The sequence below is a fragment of the Lagopus muta genome, chromosome 5 (assembly GCF_023343835.1).
Source record: "Lagopus muta isolate bLagMut1 chromosome 5, bLagMut1 primary, whole genome shotgun sequence".
In the NCBI taxonomy this organism is placed as follows: Eukaryota; Metazoa; Chordata; class Aves; order Galliformes; family Phasianidae; genus Lagopus; species Lagopus muta.
Window position 1 is genome coordinate 41,085,328 of NC_064437.1, and position 19,137 is coordinate 41,104,464.

At 40.3% G+C, this 19,137-nt stretch overlaps 1 protein-coding gene and 1 long non-coding RNA gene across 5 annotated transcripts in view; one reads left to right on the forward strand and one right to left on the reverse strand.

Moving 5' to 3' along the window:
* The window catches only part of TET1 (tet methylcytosine dioxygenase 1), a 74,216-nt gene extending 62,593 nt beyond the window's left edge, over positions 1 to 11,623 (forward strand). For 3 of the 4 annotated variants that reach the window (XM_048943943.1, XM_048943944.1, XM_048943945.1), the window contains one exon: positions 793 to 11,623. In XM_048943943.1, coding sequence (XP_048799900.1) covers positions 793 to 1,934 — 1,142 coding nt within the window. In that variant the 3' untranslated portion in view covers positions 1,935 to 11,623. The remainder of the gene's footprint in view (positions 1 to 792) is intronic. The other variant, XM_048943946.1, reaches the window with a different exon arrangement.
* On the reverse strand, positions 5,366 to 13,030 carry LOC125692865 (uncharacterized). Its single transcript, XR_007376877.1, has 3 exons — positions 12,099 to 13,030; positions 11,955 to 12,011; positions 5,366 to 5,472 (listed from the first exon to the last, which is right to left on the reverse strand). It is a non-coding gene; the product is annotated as an uncharacterized LOC125692865 (long non-coding RNA).
* Positions 13,031 to 19,137: the final 6,107 nt, after the last annotated feature.

The following is a 19,137-nucleotide window of genomic DNA, read 5'->3' on the forward strand; positions in this document are numbered from 1 at the left end:
GATGCAGCTGTAGGGTGCGATGCAAAGCCCGTCTGTCCATGGAACTGTTTTCCACTGTTCTGTGGACTCTGGCTGACACTCATTACCAGAATGAGTTGTTTGACACAATTCTGTTCCACAAATGAGCAGCATTGCAGAGACCGAGGACTAGAAACTGGGAGCTGATGTAAACTGAATGATGATCCCCCCAGAAATTTGAAATAATGAATGCCTGCCAATTAGATGCAAGACAGAGCAAATCACACGCTGCGGTTTGAATTTACCTGCAGTATGTTGCCAGATATGTTTTAATTCTAAGCGGTTAGATGCTAATGCACAAACTGTACATTCAGTAACTTCCTTTTCTGTGATGGACAGGATCTGTTAAACATGCTTTCTCCTCTAATAGCTGGGGGTCGATCATTTTTATTGTTTTGCAGGCTTAGCTTCAGACATACATTTCAGCAGCCACAGCAGATACCTAAAATCTTCTGTGCACTGCTGCCTGCAAGAGGGAGCATTGCTGAAGGTAGGCAGCAGCTGCTGGGCGGCATCTGCGTGCACTGCAACTGAGCACTGAGTTGATTTTACCTGTTTATTTTATCCATCCCTCTGTGAAATACCTTTCTATTTTATATACCAACAGTCTGGCTGGAAAAGGTTAAGGAAGTAATTCAGCAAGGTAATTATGTGTGTAGTTTTAAGTTAAAAATCACCATTTTGAAAAATGTGTAGCAAGCATGAAAATACCATCAAAGGTATGTTTGATTAACCGAAGAAAAGTACTTACACTTTGGTGTGCATTTCTTTTAGGGAACAAAGCAGATGCTTTAAAACCTGGGATAAAAACGGAGACTTCTGATCACCTCTGTGCCATGAAACATACTTCAAACACTACTAAAAATTGCTCCTTATTAAAACAATATACGGCTTCCTCCCCTTTTAAGGTGGATAGTTTACATCCTTATTCATCGTTAGCACATAAGCCTGGCATAACAGCAGTGACTAATATTCAACAAGATTTTTCAGTTCCCTACGGGTATTTTGAATGCAGTAGTAAGCAACCTCACGTGACACCTTATATTAATTGTAAGAACTTTGATGTGTCTGTCAAAGATTATACTGGAATTTTGCTGAATGATAAGATGAACGGTGTGCCGCCAATTCTTCCAGAGGTCACTGCTCCAGGCCCCCCAGCCCACAAAGATCCCCCGCCCAGTATACTTGAACATCAGCCAGACAAGCAGAATTGTCAGCCTCAGTCAGACAGTTCTCCTTCTTCACAGATGATCGGCTCTTGCGATCTGTCAGTACCGTTAAGCTCTCCAGCAAAGGACGCAGTTGGAAATGAAGCTGACTGTTCCCACAGGTGCCCGGTGGAGAAGGGTGGCTCCCATCGAGAGCAGATGTGTGATTTTGACTGCATTGACGAAAAGCAGAACAGCGCCCTGGGACAACCGACTGATTCTGAAGAAAAAGCCGAGGAAATGTGGTCAGACAGCGAGCACAATTTTTTGGATGATGACATCGGCGGCGTAGCTGTGGCACCTTCTCATGGTTCTATCCTAATCGAATGTGCGCGACGTGAACTCCACGCTACCACACCTATTAAAAAGCCCAACCGCAATCATCCCACGCGGATCTCCTTAGTTTTCTACCAACACAAAAATTTAAATGAGCCAAAACACGGTTTAGCCATGTGGGAAGCAAAGATGGCTGAGAGGGCGAAAGAAAAAGAAAAAGAAGCAGAGAGATTAGGAACAGAGAATACCGAACTGAACTCCAGCAGCAGGAAAACAAAGCAAACAAGTGAAAACAGAGAGATTTTTTATGAAGACAACGAGTTCAACCAAATTCCATCACGCAGAGCATTAACAGTAACTAAAGATAACATAATAACAGTATCTTCTTATGCCCTTACCAGAGTTGCAGGGCCTTACAACCATTGGGCATAGGCTTTAGTATCAAATGCCTCCTCTTGGTGCAGCGTTACGCAGTGTTTCTTTAAGGTGCTGTTAAAGAACAAGTCTTGTGTCGTTTACTATTTGCTCATCTCAACCATTTTAAGGCTGAGGTAAAAAAATAAAAAGAAAAGGGGGGATTTCTTCTTAAACTGTGACTTTAACATTTGGTGGTGCTCAAGCACATTTTAAGCAAAAAAAAAAAAAAAAAAAAAAAAAAAAAAAAAGTTGTATAGTTTTAATACATTCTAAAAAAAGATTTTGTTTAGGTTATTAACCTTGATTGAAATCATTCAGTTTATTACCTTTAGGAATTTATATTTTGGTGCTTTAAATCAAGTCTGTTTACTACAAAAATCATTTATAGGGATTTTAACAGGTTCACATTTTATGGTGTTAAATCAAGTTATACAGTAATAGCTCTACACAGCTCTTGGTGCTTAACCACATCAAACAGTTAAAATAAATAAGCTGAATTATTACTTCATGGTGCCATTGCTTTAACAACTTCCAACCATTGCTATGTAGTACAAATTGCAGAGAAACCTTTTAGAAAACCAATGATTCTTTTTCTCTAGATTTGTCCTTCCACATGAAATGAAGTTATTGGCAAAGATGGCTGGAAGTTGTTTTTAAGCTGTAAATATATATTTTAAAAGCACTTTCTATTTTTAAAATTAACTTGAAATAGTATAGTATAAGGATCATATTGTCTAAGGTTTGTGCATACTCTACAGAAGAAATCATTTTATTCTTGCTGTGTAGAGTTCCATATTGTTACAGCTGCAGTATGTATGCTAATAGTATGTGATTGTTTTTAGACTTGCCCTTTTTTGTGGAAGATTTTATTACATATAAACAACTTATAAAGTGCAGAAACATTTTATTATTTGAAAGAGAGTGTGCAAACATGAAATTAGGAGACATCAATACGTGTGTTGCTATTGAGGAGTTACGATTTTTGTTTTTTTAAAGGCAGCATTTGTTACGATTTCTTTGAGCAATAAGTGCATAAGTCTCATTCATTTGGAACATTATAAGTTAACGTGACAACCAAATGTTCCTAAGACCTCAGGGGTAGATTTGTTTTGGGATAAAGAATACCCCCTAGAGTTGCCTTATTCTATTCTGAAAAAATATATATATTAATTTGAGGAAAATATAAAGGAAGCGTTGAAAAAGAATAACATTTCTAATATTTAACAGCAAATTTTTCATTGAGAAAACCCATCTGCAGTGTTCACCAGCTAAGTTCAGGTTTTTTACAAAAACGTTTTGTAAATTGTTAAGTGATTTATACATTTTGAGTAGAAAAGGTTGTATTCTTCCTTCCAAGCATACGAATTTTGTTTTCCGGTTCTCTTGGAAAAGTGTCATATCGTGAAACCAGTATTTGCCAAACCAGAGAGAAAACAGGCACTCCATTGCTTTTAAATGCTGTAGCATCCCACTCTTCTTTCTGATTCTCCTCTCCTATGTATTTCCTTTTGAAACTTATTTATTTAAACAAATTACCAAATGACAATGTTAGCTAAGGACTGACCTCATCCTGCAGCTTCCTCCACGAGAACAGTTCCACGTAGCCGTACCTGCCAGTCCGAGCGAGGAGCGCTGCTCAAGCCAGGCCTCCTCTCCGGGCTGAGAGCTGCAGGATCAGGGCCCAGAGACAAAGCTGTACCTTAAGTCTGCCTCAGAGTCCTCCCAGCTGAGTAAGCCCAGGGCTTAACGAGGTTAGAGTTCTCCCGTGTGAAGGTATACTAATAATATACTTGATATTGTTATACTGTAGTGGTGCTGTAACAGAGGAACATGAATTTTCTAGGTCTCCTTTATTTAAAATCTAGACAAGGTGCTTTTTCCTTGAAAAGTTGAGCTGTAAATGAAATGTTTACAGTTTTGGTACGAAAAGTACTTAAATGGTGTTTTTAACATATAGTGCCAGTTAGGACCTTGGTGATACAAATACGTAAATACGGCTGTAGATCATTGAGACTGTTCTCCTGTATAAAGGTATACACATGTCGTGTTTGCAGGAGCAAGGTCTGAAGTAGCAATCACTCTATAATGACCTGGGGTTCAATTGCACAGATTCCTGTCCAAGTCAACAAAAATACTGATGGCAGATGATGGCTGAATTGAACCCATTCTTTGCATCTTAAGTACAATTTGTAAAAACCGGGTATGCTGCAAAATCTTAGTTCAGAGCTTAATATTAGTTCAAATAGAGGATATGAAGGGATTGTAAATAATAATAAGACAAAAACAATATTACACCATCATTTTGTACCAGCAGTTTTATGCTTCTTGACTACGTAATATACAGTATACATCAAATCACTATGGTATTTTGTGTGCCTTAGATTTCCATTTTGAAACTCATATTACATTTTTAGTGAGCCTAAGACTAGTAAGAACTCCAGCTGTCCATACAGGAAGTAGTGCTGTGTGTTCTGTAGCTATTCCATTCACATATTTGCTATCTGGAAGCCCTTGTCCAAGACCGTGAGCAATCATGTACAGGACATACTAGTTGATTGGTTTCACTGCTAGTGCTGATGGCTTTAATTTGTGTAATACAAATTGAAAATACCATTCAGCACTCCTATATGAGTAACAACTTTTCTACACAAAACAATGTTACAGAGCCATCTACTTATCGTTAGAAATGTTCCGATCGTTGAAGTGGATCAGTTTCACTTGAATCGCCCCCAGTAAATGTCCAGGTTTAAGTTATGTATTAATAGAAACTTCAAGATGAAAACGTTCCATTTAAAAACCAGCAGCTTTCCTCAAAGAAGTGAGAAAGAAGTGAAAGGTAGATCTGAAAGGATACCTCCAAACAGAGCTCGTGGCAAGTCACTGCAAAAGTGACGGCACCAGTAGAATTTCAGCAAGTTCAGGTCTACCTTATTTGAAATGGCAGTTTTGAGAGAAAAGTTATCTTAACACAATAGTAATGCTATTAACTGATAGGTGCTAAAACTCAGAGTTACTACTTATTAAGATTACTTATATGAGAAATATATATCATCTGTACAATAGGTGCTCTTTCCTCGATTGTCTGTAATGTAACTACTTTCTCAGTGTGTATCTAACAGGCAGGTTAGCTGGCCACTTCTGTTTCCTGCTGTGGCACATAGCAGGTTGTGATTTAAGAAGTTAGTATTTTCTATTGCTGTACTGCGGTGTGAGAAATACAACCATTTACTGTTTTTACAACTGTGTGCTATTTATTGTAACATTTCAGAATATTTATCAGCCCCATATACAAACTATGGTTTTGGTCGGGGATTTTTTTTTTTTGAGAAAGGTTATCATTTTTATAACAGTATTTGTCTGTTAAGCTTTGTAAATCTGTGGGTGTATTGCTTTCCTTCACAGCCCACATTCCCACATTGCCACTTGCAATTTGCTCTTACCCCATAACAAAGTCCTTCCAGGGTGGCCGGATCAGAAACTGGATCCAAAGTTAACGTAGATGGCTAGGCCAGACCCACAGATTGTACTTGGTTTCTAACAGCTGGCATTGTTCCTGGCAGGAAAAAAAAAACAATGGATTCAGGTATGGGCTGCTGGTGGGATGTGGTTGCCTTTGGATCCTTTTTCACAGTACTCTAGCAACAGTTGTCAAGAGCCAACGTGGAACACCTTTGATTTTCTGGGAGAGATGTTCCTCATCCCTTTCCCCATTGGGTCCAGGACCACCACCCCACCTTTACTGTGAAGGAGTGAGGAGAGAGTAGTGCTTGCTGCAGGAGCCAGTTCTGTGCGAGACACTGAGTCCCTCCTGGGTTACTGCAGTCATGCCCAACTAAATACTGAATGTAACCCATAGGGGTTCTTTGTGTTACTGTTTGTAACGTGCCATCTTGCACTACAGAACACAGCAAAAATAATTTCTACAAATATTTTAGTCACAAGATCCAAAAAGCTTTGTAAGAACTTACAGATATTAGCTGCCTTCTGGCTGTAACAGTTGTATGCAGTTTTACTTTTTTTTTGCAAGGACTTTCTAAGCTAACTCTTTTACTTAGGAATAACTGCTATTAAAAGTCCTTATCTGACCTATGACAGTACTTCTCTATACTTAGAACAGGAAATAACTGTAGTATCTATAGTAACACTTTATGGTAAGCATGGGTAAATTATGACTTTGTTAATACTAAAGATAATCTGTAACATACAACTGTTTGGATTTATTTTTTTTGAAAAAGCCTTTATAATATCATTGCAGTATTACTCTAAATCTGATGGGTTAAATTTGGGTCTCATTTGGGTCATTGCTGCAGACCTGTTGATTGCAATATGGTCATTTATCAAGCTTTCATGCAATATTCATGCAATTTTAACTAAATGGATATGGGTAGAGTTGACCAAAGTCAGTGCCAACTCAGACCCTTGCAATACTTCCACAATGAATAGCTCTTGCAAGGACGGATGCAGAGAGATTTGGAACCAATGTACTTCCTGTTAAATGCAGAGGTTATGTCGTCTGTAGCTCCGGAAGTAATTCCTGGTCTGTAGAGACAGTACCTTCACCTTGAGTTTCACACGTGTGAGCAGATCTCTTTCAGACCTGTTTTGGGCTTAAGTTCTTATCAGCTTTTTAGACTTTTCTTATTTGATACATTATCCAATGACAAATTTTAATTGAAACCCGCTTAGTAAAACTACATCTTCATGATTTTACATTTAAAACGTATGGTTCCATCTTGTTCTTTAATTTCCTATGAAATTCCTCTCTGAAATCAGCTCATTTTATCAAGTAGTCATCAGCTTTATAATCTTTTCTTGAAACTACATATATAAGTACTCTCTTCTACTACCCCCCCATAACCCTCCCCCTAAATACTCTAACTTAGGCTAACAGGAAGAAATAACCACACCTTCATGTATACAAAAACCAAAATTGCATGTCTGCTTCTCACTTGCTATATGTGACTACAGTTGTATTAATGCAGTGTTAAGTGAATTCTCTTTCAGGTCCACTGTGGCCATTAAAATTCAAAGTGAGGTCTTTGTGATGCATCTTCCATAAAATTGTTGGTGTTTTATTTCTTCTGTGTGAAAAATGTCTGCCCAGCTGTGCCCTGTGATCACTCTCTTAAGTAATTTAGAGATAAAGAACAGTCCAATCACATGTGGAAATACTGTCTGGCTTTCTTAATTTTTTCAGGCCATCTGACTTTCAGGAGAAAATGAGAAGGAATATCTTACTTTAAAAAACAAAAAACAACTGCAGAGAAAGCCTGTGTTGACTGTTGTGACACCATGGTACTGCACTGCAGTCTGCATTGCAGAACTGTTTCTAACCAGAAAAAGGACGTGTCATTGTGTCCCACAGCTGTGGATGCATGAACGCATTCGTCCGCTTCCATAGTTCTTCTGGGGACAGTAATTGTTGCTTTGTTCTCTGCCTGAGTATATTGGTTTGTTGGAGGAACAATAAAAGAAGGCAAAAAACAAAGAGGAGGGGGAGAGTGTTGGTCAGTGTGTGTGTAGACAGCCATAGGCAAATAGGTAGTGGGTACAGTGCTTCTGAAACGGCTTTCTCTGTTCACATGGCGTGGTTGCTAGGGTACTTCTTTACACTGACCCTTATTTTGGTACCTCTAATTTTAAATACAAAAGCTTTTTAAAGTCCATGTTACATTTATGTCCTTCTTTAACATGAAATAGAGAGGCTGCTTAGTGGAACAGTACACAAATTGGTTTTGGTGTCTTCTGCCGTGATCTGATCCATAGTCAGCTTTCACAAGTTGTCCACATGGTGCTTGAATATGTTGCTGCAAAATGTGGAGATTTACATGTGAGGTTTTCTCAGAGACCAAGGATTTCTAATAGTAATGTCTACTCAGGTGCCAGTAAACATAGAGGTCATTTTTTTCTTCTAAGTCTTTGAAAATTGATTTAATGTGTATTTTATCATTGTCCAATTAAAACACTTTTAGTCATGTCCGAAGAGTAAGCCGATTTTTTTTCTTAACACTTTGCATACCTGCTTGCTAAATGCAGACAGTTCTCATGGTAATGCAGTGTATCTCCCTGAGGAACACTTCACGTGATCGGTGTCAGTGGGTAGGCACTGCTTTCTGCCCTGTACAGACAGCGCCGAGTACTGGCAGCTTTCTCATCCCATGGTCTCTTTATGGATCATCTGTTGTGGCAAGCTGGCGGCCCTGGATGATGTTATAACCAGCTGCCAAATGCTTTAAGCACTTCCAGCTGCTCCAGAAGTCCTTCCTATCACTCTGCAGATCTGCTTCGGTACTCAGCAGCAGGAGTGCAGATGTCAGCCTGCTCATGCTAACTCCCCCACCTGCTACTGCTTTGCACGTTAGTCATCCGGCCTTCATCTCAGGAATATCATAAGAATGTATTATTCTTGTGACTGTTCCAAACTCTGTTTTCTTCATTCACCTTTTATTCTGTTTAAGGTAGCTCTATTTTTCTAAATTCATGTTCTGTCTTAGAGAATCCAGAGTATAGCAGTTGGATACTTTTTCATTCCAAGAAAGAAGGACATTTCAGAATCTTTCATCCATCAGTGTTTTCTTGCTTTTTACATGTTTTTCCAGTTAACTTCAGATCTCTTGCTGTAGCTGTTATGCTGTTGTTACGCGTGCGTGCAGCTAAAGAAACCCTTTGCTCTCAGCCCTCACTCTCTAGAGTGGAAGATTTTTCTTCCTGTTGCTAGCACCTCTGTGAAGTGAGCCCTCTTTTCTTCCAAGTTACTCTGCCAACTCTGCCCAAGCCTTCACTCAAGGTCCGGCAGACCTTGCACCATCATAAGAGGAGTACTTCTTTACATCTCACAGCTACGTTCTTGTGCAGAGGTTAGTTATCATCCTTGTGAGAAACCCCAGTATTGTGCAGGTGACGTGCCTTAACTGCCAGGACTGCTTGGAAAAAAGGAGTGGAACAATGGATTATTTTGTTTGGTACTTTCTCTGTAACAGCAAGTGGAACTGATTGAGCTTGAGCAGAAAATAATTACATAGTGACTGCTTTTTATAGAAGGGTTATAGGGGTGTTGCCATTGTCTTTCTGAGATTCAAAGGCTTTAGGATTCTTTTTCCAACCCAGTTCCCCAGTTCATCCCACTATTGTTTATGCTGCTTCACCACGTATTTGTGACTTCAGCTTGTAAAGATTAAGATTCTTCTTAATGCTCTTTTCTGAATTCTTCTAGAACAGCATATTTTCTTTTTTCTACTGGACCATTTTATATGTCATTTTTTGTGGACAGTTATATGAAAATGCTAGAATCGTCCAGCAGTGTACTTGCAGTGAATGCAAGATTAGGGTGCTAAATGACTTACGTGAAGGTGACTTGTTCTGTATGGTGTGACAACGCTGTTTTTACCACTTTGCTCACCCTTGCAGCTTTCCTCACAAAATGAGAGGACACAGGCTGTAGATCTGAACAACCTACACCTGTAAGCTTGGACAGATTTGTCAGCTAACCTACAGAGAGTTACCAGTTTCAGCAGATGAACTGAATTCCAAAGAAGTGCTGCTGCAGAGGTGTGAGTTTGATGTTCAGTATTGCAGTTGTCACCACAGAACATTCTAATGCTGTTGTGGAAAGTTTTGTGATCTTGTCGATATTTTACATGTATGTCTGTAGTTTTATTACGTTGTAATGGAAAAGGGGCTAGGATCTGGGAATCTTTTTTTAAATTAAGAATGAAGGATTTGATTCTCCTTTATACCACTGTCCTTTGCACCATGTTGAAAGGACAGAGAGGCTGTAAATGAATGCCCACTGAGCTTACATCCTTTGGAGTACCCCATTATACTGATTGTGGTTAAAAGGTCATTAGTATAAATTGAAACTGTTACCCACAGATGTGTACAACCATGGGAAATCGATGTCTTGATAGCCCTATTTTGTGCATACTGCCAATTAACATCCAGATTGTTCTCAGCTTAGAAATACAGGTTGAAAAGAAATTTCTCTGACCTGTTTTGTAATGAATACTTACAAATTTGCTTATATTGGCTGTGCATTTCCCAACTTTGTCTACAAAGAGAATGTGGTAGAAGATTTGTACCTCAAAATAATGATCTGCCCAGAAATCTCACGGAATTGTCAACAAGACTATTTCTAAGCTTAGGCAGTTTTTCTTTGCTCTTATTGTATTTGAACCTTTTACACAGTTACATAAAGTGGGGTTGTGAGAGTGTACCACAGTCCATGCCTTTCTGACGTAGTCCCCAGCAGGGTGTGTGGTGCTGTGTGATGTTGCCACGCTGGGATAAGTTTTGAGAGACAAAGCTAAAAACCAACATTCTGTGAGTGCCTGCTGTGTGGCACTGAAACTGCTGGCACTGCCCTGCTTGCTTGTGACATGCAGGGCTTCCCTTGCTGGCAGTGCAGTGCCATCCTCCATACCCTTCTGACAAATATTTCTCTTTCAAAAAGATTTGAAGAAAAAAATCTTATATTTTCATTTTTTTTTAATTTCTAAAGTGCAGTGATACTGCAGAGCCTAACAGAAACAGATTCTGTGCTAACTTTGTGGATGCCAGATCCATGCGACAGAAGTGTCTGAACATCACAAATCTCTTGTCCTGCGAACAAAAAACAACTGCAGGCAAGAAAAGCAAAAATATGATATCCCAACACCACTGAAAGAAACCCAGTTCTAACCAATACAAACACTTAGACGTTTTCAAATTCAGCAATCAGTCTAAGGCAATTTGTTCGGCTTAGAAGAGACAGCTCTTCATAATGTGACAGAATTATACCAGGTCGTAAATGTTGTTCAGAATCTGCTATCACAGAAGCATTAATTTTTAGGGACACACTGTACAAAAATGCTGTATACATGAATTCTTTCCCGATTTAAAAAATCAAAGGACTTAACAGTATGCCAAAAAAAAAAAAAAAAAAAGTCTTTTCTGTCTTCTGTCCTTCTTCCTATCTCTTTCCCTGTTTTTCTTTCTCTTTCCTTGGGATGCGTTTGATATTTATTTTTCAACTTTGAGGTTTTGCATTTTTTCATTTAACAACCTACTGTATTTAGATCTGAAACATAACTTTTATGAAGCAAAAGATGATGTACAGGGAGAAAAAAATCAGAAAGAAAAAGCACTTCATTATGTCACCGTATCTACAGGAAAAAGTGTAAAAATTACTTCTTTTCTCAAAAAATATCTGGGGCCTGATTCTTTCCTAGTATAACTGAGCATAGCTTCATGAGAGTGGTGGAGCTCTGAAGAGTTACACTAGCTGAGAAACTGAACCTTACAATCTTTGCAGACAAGGGAACCCTTACCAGCAGTACTTGAAGACTTGTGAGTTGTGACTGCATGTTACTTGAAAGATCTAATTAAGCTATGTTTTTTGGTGCAAGCAGTTGTTGTACATGATTTCATGTTTATGTAGCAAGATGCATTGAAATGTTGATACTAGTATTGAAACATACATGTAAAAATTGTTGTTGTGGAAATTGTCTGTTCTGTTCTATTTTTCTTGTGTGTCTCATCTGTTTAGAACGTAAACTTTCATTTTTTTTTTATTGTCCTAACTGAATAAGGCTAAATGAATACTGTAATTGAAAATATATTTTAAATCTTGTCATGAGTTTTTAAAAAGACTATTACAAATTGTATCATTCCTGATTACACAGAACTTTGTGGGTGGTTTTAAATAAATTTTATACTTCTATTTTGCACTTAGTCGTCTAATTTTTCTTTCCTGAAGTGAAACATAAACGTTCTTGTAAAATGCTTTGAGAGGGGGAAAAAAGGTTGTTTTCCCAATACAAAACAGAACAAAATCATACTGAAGTAACTAGAGATTGAAAATTTATACCCTGCAACGTAGAGCAAAGTTAATGCCCTTCTTCATAATACAGAATATAAAGTTATGCACTTATTTGTGTGTATATATAAATACCCACGTGTATATATGCACCTACAACGTAGAACCTATTGTTTACCATTTAAAACACGTATGTCGCTCAGCTGTCTGGTTCCCTCTGTTGTCTGTCTGCCTTTCCTCACCTGCCACACTGCTCTGTCCCACGCAGGGCCGTTCGGTAACAGGAGCTGTCAGAAAATCTGAAAAGAACAAAACAGTTTGTGGTGATCATACATACAAACAGTGACTCGCTATCCTACCTGTCTTATCTGGCAGAGGAAACTTACGGGGATCATTACTGCAGCTCTCTCTTTGGTTCCCACCCAGTGGAAGGAGTCCAGTTTTTATTTGCTTCAGCTCAGAGGTTACGTTATATTTTTCTCAAGACAAAACAGGCTGTGGCTCCAGACAGCTTTATTATGTAACATTTCAGTGTAGAACAATATAAGGGAGAAATTCTGTTTTTGAATCTGAAGGAGGAAAACAACTCTGAATGTTTGCATTTGCTTCTTTTCCTTTCCAAATAAATGTAATAGCAAAAATTATCTGTCAGCACAGTAGTCTTCCAGATAACTTGACTCTCCCAGAGGGCAGAAAAATGCTGCTATCCTCAGGCTTCAGTAACTCCCTAGCAATGTAAAATGCATTACATGGCACAGCATGTGGAGTCCCTGGGAACTGAATATGGTAATCCAATAGGAAGGCCTTTAGCCTGCTGTGTAATTTGCTGTGCTTTTAGAGGATAATCATTAATGGGTTTTCATAGCAACAGGTCTCCCAAACTGCCCCAGTCCTTCTCCAAACAGTATTATCAAGCCTTTCAAGCAGTACACATTCCTTGGTTTGATATTAGAGCCAGCATTCTTACAGCACAGGTGTCAAAGAATGCACATGGAATTTGAATGGTACTGAAGATTTAGGAGCAGACCCAAGAACACGAGGGACAGACATGGTTGAGGAGCAACATTTTCCAGCTACTTTTCAGGCACTGCCAGCCAGCTGCATTTTGCCTTGTCCTGGCATTGCTGCCACCCAACTTGTTTCCTGTTAGGGGTAACTTTGTGTTATAGAGCATATGAACCACAGAGATTTTAAAACACAGCTTCCACCCATAGCTTGTGGGAACAAAACAAAACCTCGGCTTCTGTTTCTGTGCAACGATGACTCTGACTCCCTTCATCTGAAAAATTCTTCTGGGAAAATGAAGCATTAATCCTGTGTTTCTATGGCAGATTCTAACTCTTCCCTCATAGCAGGAAGCCTTGTTAGGGTCAATCTGAGTCACAGCTGCTCTGAATTCCAAAGGGTGAGATCTTTTGGGCTGTTGTAAATTACTCTCTTTGCAGAGGGCAAGAGGCTGTAAGTGGCACAGGTGTGCCACCACTTAACCACTCTCACCACAGGCTGCAGCTCTTAGGAGAGCTGGCTAGCAATGTAGTCAAGGGAAGAAATAAAAGGAGGGAGACTTCTCTCTGCTAAGGATACATCAGAAAGCCTTGCGAGTGCCAGAGGTTTTGCATCTCCCCAAGGAATACAGGCAAGCATTCCCTTTGAACGAAACGTTTACTGCCTGAGCAAATGAGTGCAAACCAGAGCCTAAGTCCTTCTCTTTTGCTCCCTCACACTGAAGGAGGTGCTGCACAAAAAAGTTGTGTGCACGTTTGCTGTTCTTCCTGTGAATTGCAGCCTGTGTTGGTCTTGCCCATAGCAAGCTAAACCTCTAATCTCTGCACTATGCTGCACCACAGTGTGTCTGCCTGTCCCTCAGGTCAAAGGCCTTTGCCCTGCTGTGGGAGGAGGCTAAATACTGTGGGTGGTACTGGCAGGTGAGTGCTTCTGATCGAAGTCAAATGTTAACCAGTTAAATATAAAGCAAGTCATAAGATTTGACTTTAGTTAAGACATTACTTTACTCTTAAAAGATGAGGCTATGCTTTTCTGAAAGAGATTTCCCCCTTTTGCAAGAGTGTGTTTCTCTGGAATTTCAGCACTAACATTATCCAAAACAACTTTCAAAAGTGTCCTTCTAATGCATCTTTTTAATCATAGGAACACTGCTTTGTTTTAATTTTGAAGTGTCAGGTGGGGTTGCTCATAAGAAAAATACTGGGAGAAGATATTTAGTTGCTTATTTAAGATAACTGACAGAGCATTGGTTCAGCTGAATGAAAGCCAGCCTCTCACGGACTGACAAGACAGCTGCAAACACAGCCCTCACAGATCTCTGTGGGATCTGAGGGTGGCACTGAACTGGCAATGCAGCAGCCACCAGACTGCTGGTGAGCTGCCCTTCTGGCACGGTGCAGAGCTGGCAGTTCAGCTGCACTTCACCTGTCCGCTGCTATCAGTCTACTCTCTCCTCTCATTTTCTCAGAACACCCTCTAAGTGTTAAGAGTTTCCTTATTGTTGCAGAAACACCTTCAGCTCATGGTATTTATATAACCACAGAGGCAGCCAGCAGCTACAGCTTTGGTAACAGCTGGGCTCTGTTGAATAGCACCTCCCCTGAGCTGCTGCTGCCACACTGCAGCAGCTCTGTAAAAGGCATTCTTCACTTCCACCTAAAGAATCCCCTTCTTCCTGGGGGCAGCACTATCCTATTAACAGACTGCTTTTTATACATCATTTTTACCTGATTTCATTTTTTTTCCATCACCATTTCTCTGAATGTTATTATTTCATAATTTAACTCTGGCTGTGGACACGGCTGTGTCACAATGGAAATGCCTTCAGCTCTGTTAGGCACATTTGTGAACGGAGCCAGCCTTGTTTGCATCCCTGGTTTTATTCCCCTTATCTATCGCAGCAACAGTAACCAACCTGTTGTGTATGAACTGTATCACACACGCTGCAGGGTGAAATACTGAGAACTGCATTTTATTCTTCACGTAATTCCACAAGCTTCCAGCAGCCATTCATTATGTGCCCATCTGAGAGAGAATTCCAGGTACTTCCTGCAGAGCTGACTGGGTTTCCTCAGCAAAAGTGTGCTGTAGCCCCCTGTGTCAGGAGTGATGCCAGACATTCCACTGCGGCTAAATTATAGCTATTAACACCAACTAGCCTTAATAAAAGGGTGGGGGTTTGTGTTTTTTGGGTGGGTTTCTTTTTCTTCTTTTTCATGCCTGAGAAAGGCAGCCATTGCATTTACCTTCTAAGTTCAATGTCTAACAACACATGGGAGTTAGAGGGTTTTCTTTCCAGAAACATGCTGCAGATGAAACCAGCATCATGCTGGCCTTTCTTAGTACTTTAAGACTTTTATGAGTCATTTCTTCACTCAGAATGATGAATGTTCTCACCAGAGTTTACAAACAAAGCACTCAGTAGTAGTCCTAATTCTAGAAGGTGGGCCTTTTATAGACTTTCACTTCCTACTGCTTTGGCAATGTGAATAAATGAGGGCCGAGAGATAAGGTTCTCCTCTTTGAGCTCCCTGAAAACATGATCTCTAGTTGTTTTACCGATTTACTGCCTCTTCCTTTAGGCAGTGAACTTTACCGGTTAAGTGCACTGTGTCTGATGGTGCTCCTTGTGTGTGCTAACTTCAAAATAATTAAAAGTTGTTTTAACATCTGTACCAATCCATATTACTACAGGACATCTACAGTAATTCACACTTTGTCAGAAATCTGTTCTCAACTTCTTTAACTTTGTCCCAATACAACAAACCATAAAACCCTTTTTCTCTTTGCCTTGAGACTCTTAAAAACAAGCAAACACATACAGAATGTTATCTGCAATCTGCTAAACCCAGTCAGGTTGATTTAACTTGATGATGTCCCCCTCATGTTTTTGAGGGGTCATGCCAGTTCAGAAACACCTTTGTCAAATCCTCTCTAAAGCAGGGAAAGACGACAACAGGTGATTTTGTGCAGAAAAAAGCATTTCAGTGTCTCTAAGGGCTCTACACTACAAATGACTCCTGCAATTTGAGCACACACACACACACACACAAAAAGCTATTAACTGAACCATTGTTATTATCAGATATTACTAGATATCTGCAAAGGTAAAAATGCTCAGTTCTCCTAACCACATAGTACAGTCAAAACTGGTTACTTTTCCGACCAAAGATAAGCCTCTTACGCATTTCCTTCAATGTTTTTCCTTCACAGTTTGCACCTGAAGTATCTCAGGTTAGTTCTGCATGATGCAGGAAAATATCACAATATCCCTTATGCTGCTGCATAGTGACAGCTGGTTGATAAGTATGTTATAGAAGTTATTATTAACTTATTTTTTATGAAGTTCACTATTTAACAACTGTTCAGCCAAAACGTTTTTATTCTGGCATGTTACTCTCTATGAAATATCAATAATGTACAGTGATTTATTGTAGAGTAATACTGAAGCAGCCTGTGGTAGTGCAGATGGTGCCTCTGAAGCACATGGTTTATTGTGTCCTTACAACAACCTCAACCCTGCCCATATTTTCAAAGGAAGGATGAAGTGTTATAACAGTTTCTTGTTTCATTTTATTACAAAAATAGGACTTCTGCTTTTCTGAGGCTGTCAGGTATAACTTATTTCTCCAGGCACTGACAGTTATTGTTTGCAGCTGATACCCAGTGACTCTGTTAGACGGCAAAAGCCCCGCAGCAAATGTTCTGTTTTGTGGTAATCTCATGATACAATCACAGTAAGGAGATATCTCAGGGGTGCTTTGAAGACAGTAAGGATTTACTTAATGACAAGTATATCATCATTTTTCTGTGGCTTCAACTTCTTAGAGATCTGAAGTTGGTGTCATTTGTTTGTTTCACTGAAGTCAAATGTTTGTATCTCTAACGTGAATTACAGGACTTACTTGTGTGTGTGTGTCTTCCTTCACTGGAAGGTGAGATACTGCACTAAACAACAAATACAGTGTGGCAGATGTTGATGATATCAACATCAGTGCAGATGTAAAACTTACATCATATGCAGAACCAGCACAGCTTCACAATCCTTGGGCTGATGGGGAAACCCCTCTATCTCAAAGCACATCACACATGAGGGTTTTGAACAACCAGCATGCTCATTAGAGACCTGTGAAATCCACATCTAAATCTGCTCTGGTTACACTCGATATCAAGATCAGCATGCTGCCCCTTGTGTGTTTATGATTTTTGGTGCACTTGTTGTTTCTTCTGTACTGCTGAATCAGTAAGGCTGCCTGCTGTTGTCACAGTGGAAAATGTATCTGTTTCAATGATTGTGCTGTGACATACAAAGAGGTGTTTTTCTGAGAGCTCTTTTAGTCATGGATCCTTAAGAACTACAGAAAGAAAGCTGTTAGTTTTAAACACTTTGCAGTAAGTGTTTCATTTACTCCCAAATGAACATCAGTTCAAAAAGGATACATAATTTTTCACTCCAAAAAACTTCTGCCCAGAACTGTAGCACAGACCACCTTCACAGCTTTCCTGGGCAAAGCTAGGCAGCAGAGTGTCAAAGACCAGAAATCCCAAATAATAACTATTTGCACCCAGAGATTTTACTGCTATGTAGCATTTCCTGATACCACAGTTATTTCCTTTGGTCTTCTGCAGTCATCCTTGTTAAATGTGATATTCGTGCCAGAACACATAGAAAGCTCTTTAATTATAGTATCTACAAATCATCTTTTCTCTCCACAATATACCCAGCTTGTTCTTACAGATTTCTGTAACCACCAGGAATGCTGGATGCCAGGTACACAGTATAGCTTTTTACCTTCTGATTCCTCACTTTTTCTCAGTTTGCCCATTTAAACCAACTTGTAGAACTGTCACATTTTCCAGTCTTCTGTTTCTGTAGCAACTGTCTGAACTGTCTGGTGTACTTAAGAGATATTTAGGGCTTGGGGAAAAGAACACACAACATTCATTTAAGCCTGAATTTTGTTGTTGCTGTTTGTGCCTTTCTTTCTTAAAAAAAAAAAAAAAAAAAAAAAAAAAAGCCTAGAAGCATTTACTTTTTTTTCCCCTCATTGTTTCCCATTTAAACTGTTCCTTGTCATAACAGCAGAACCCAAGAAAATCAAAAGGAGTCATGAGTGTACTCTACAGGGCAACGGCAGTATGTGCCGGTCATGGCTGCAGTATGCATACATGGAAGGGAGAAAGTACACGAAACCATCTTCTACTCTAAGCTTTTGTATGAGCTTCTAATACTTTCTCTGAGAGCATGACAAAGAGCTAGGCATCCTCAGAGTGAAAGGCCCTGGCTTCAAGGGCTGAAGAATAGAGCTACTTTGTAGCATCCTGATATTTGCTGACAAATTTCTGCTTTATAAAATGTTGCCGCTGTCCTTTCCATTTATAGCATTAAATAGCACTTTTTCAGCTTCTAAATCGTTTATGGGTCATGGAGTACAGATCCTTAGTCAAGGCAACTGCATTTGATGTAGTTACATCAGGAGACATAAGTACTATTTAAAACGCGGAAATATTTAAAATATGAAGAACCATGCTGATTGGTCAAAAGCATTTAAACTTCTGTGTAAGCTCCAAGGCAGCTGTGTCTTTGTGTATTACTGAATACAAAACGCTGAGAGGAATTGATGTGGCGGTCTCCTTTTCCTCTAGCTCCCTTCCTGTGGCACAACGCAGCCCGCTGCCCCTACAGGACAGCCCGCTCTGTGTTGTTGTCCCTCAAGATCTCGTTTCACTGTTAATTTTTGTTTCTAATTACAATAAAACACCGTGAAGTCCTGCTCTGACTCAGTGTCTTCTTGACTTTGCCCTCCAACTCCGAGTAACACCCTGCGTGCGTATTTCACCTCAAAGTAAACTTGGCTTGAAAACGCGCTATTTGCGACGTCATTTAAAGACGGATGAGAGATGAGCGTTGCCCTCACACTACTTACTGCAATGGTTTCTGAGTGCAAATTGCCTCAGAGCAGCTCCCTGGGCAGCCTGCTTTCTGCCACCTCATGTGCTACCGTCACCCCGCAGGCGTGAAGCTGCTGTGCGCGCCAGGAAGATACCGTGAGACGGCTTTCCTTTTTGCCGCTCTCTCAGTGGCTTTGCCGGGCCCGGAGGCGGCCAGGCTGCCGGGATGAGCGTCTGGCGGTGCGCTAACACACGCCAGAGAAGAAGGGACAAAGGGAACGAGCCCGCCACCTCCGTACGTCGCAAGGGAGGCATTGCCCAGACCGCAGTAGCTGTCCCGCCCGCAAGATGGTGGCCTGCCGGAGCCGGTCCACCTCGGCCAAGATGGCGCCCAACACCTCCTCCTCACAGTCTCGCTCGCGGCGGGCCGGGCGCGCGCCCAACTACCTGCTCGGCTCCGCCCCGCGCCTGCGCGCCGGGCGTCCCCCGCCCCGTATGGGAGGAGGCCGTGACGTCAGCAGCGTGCGC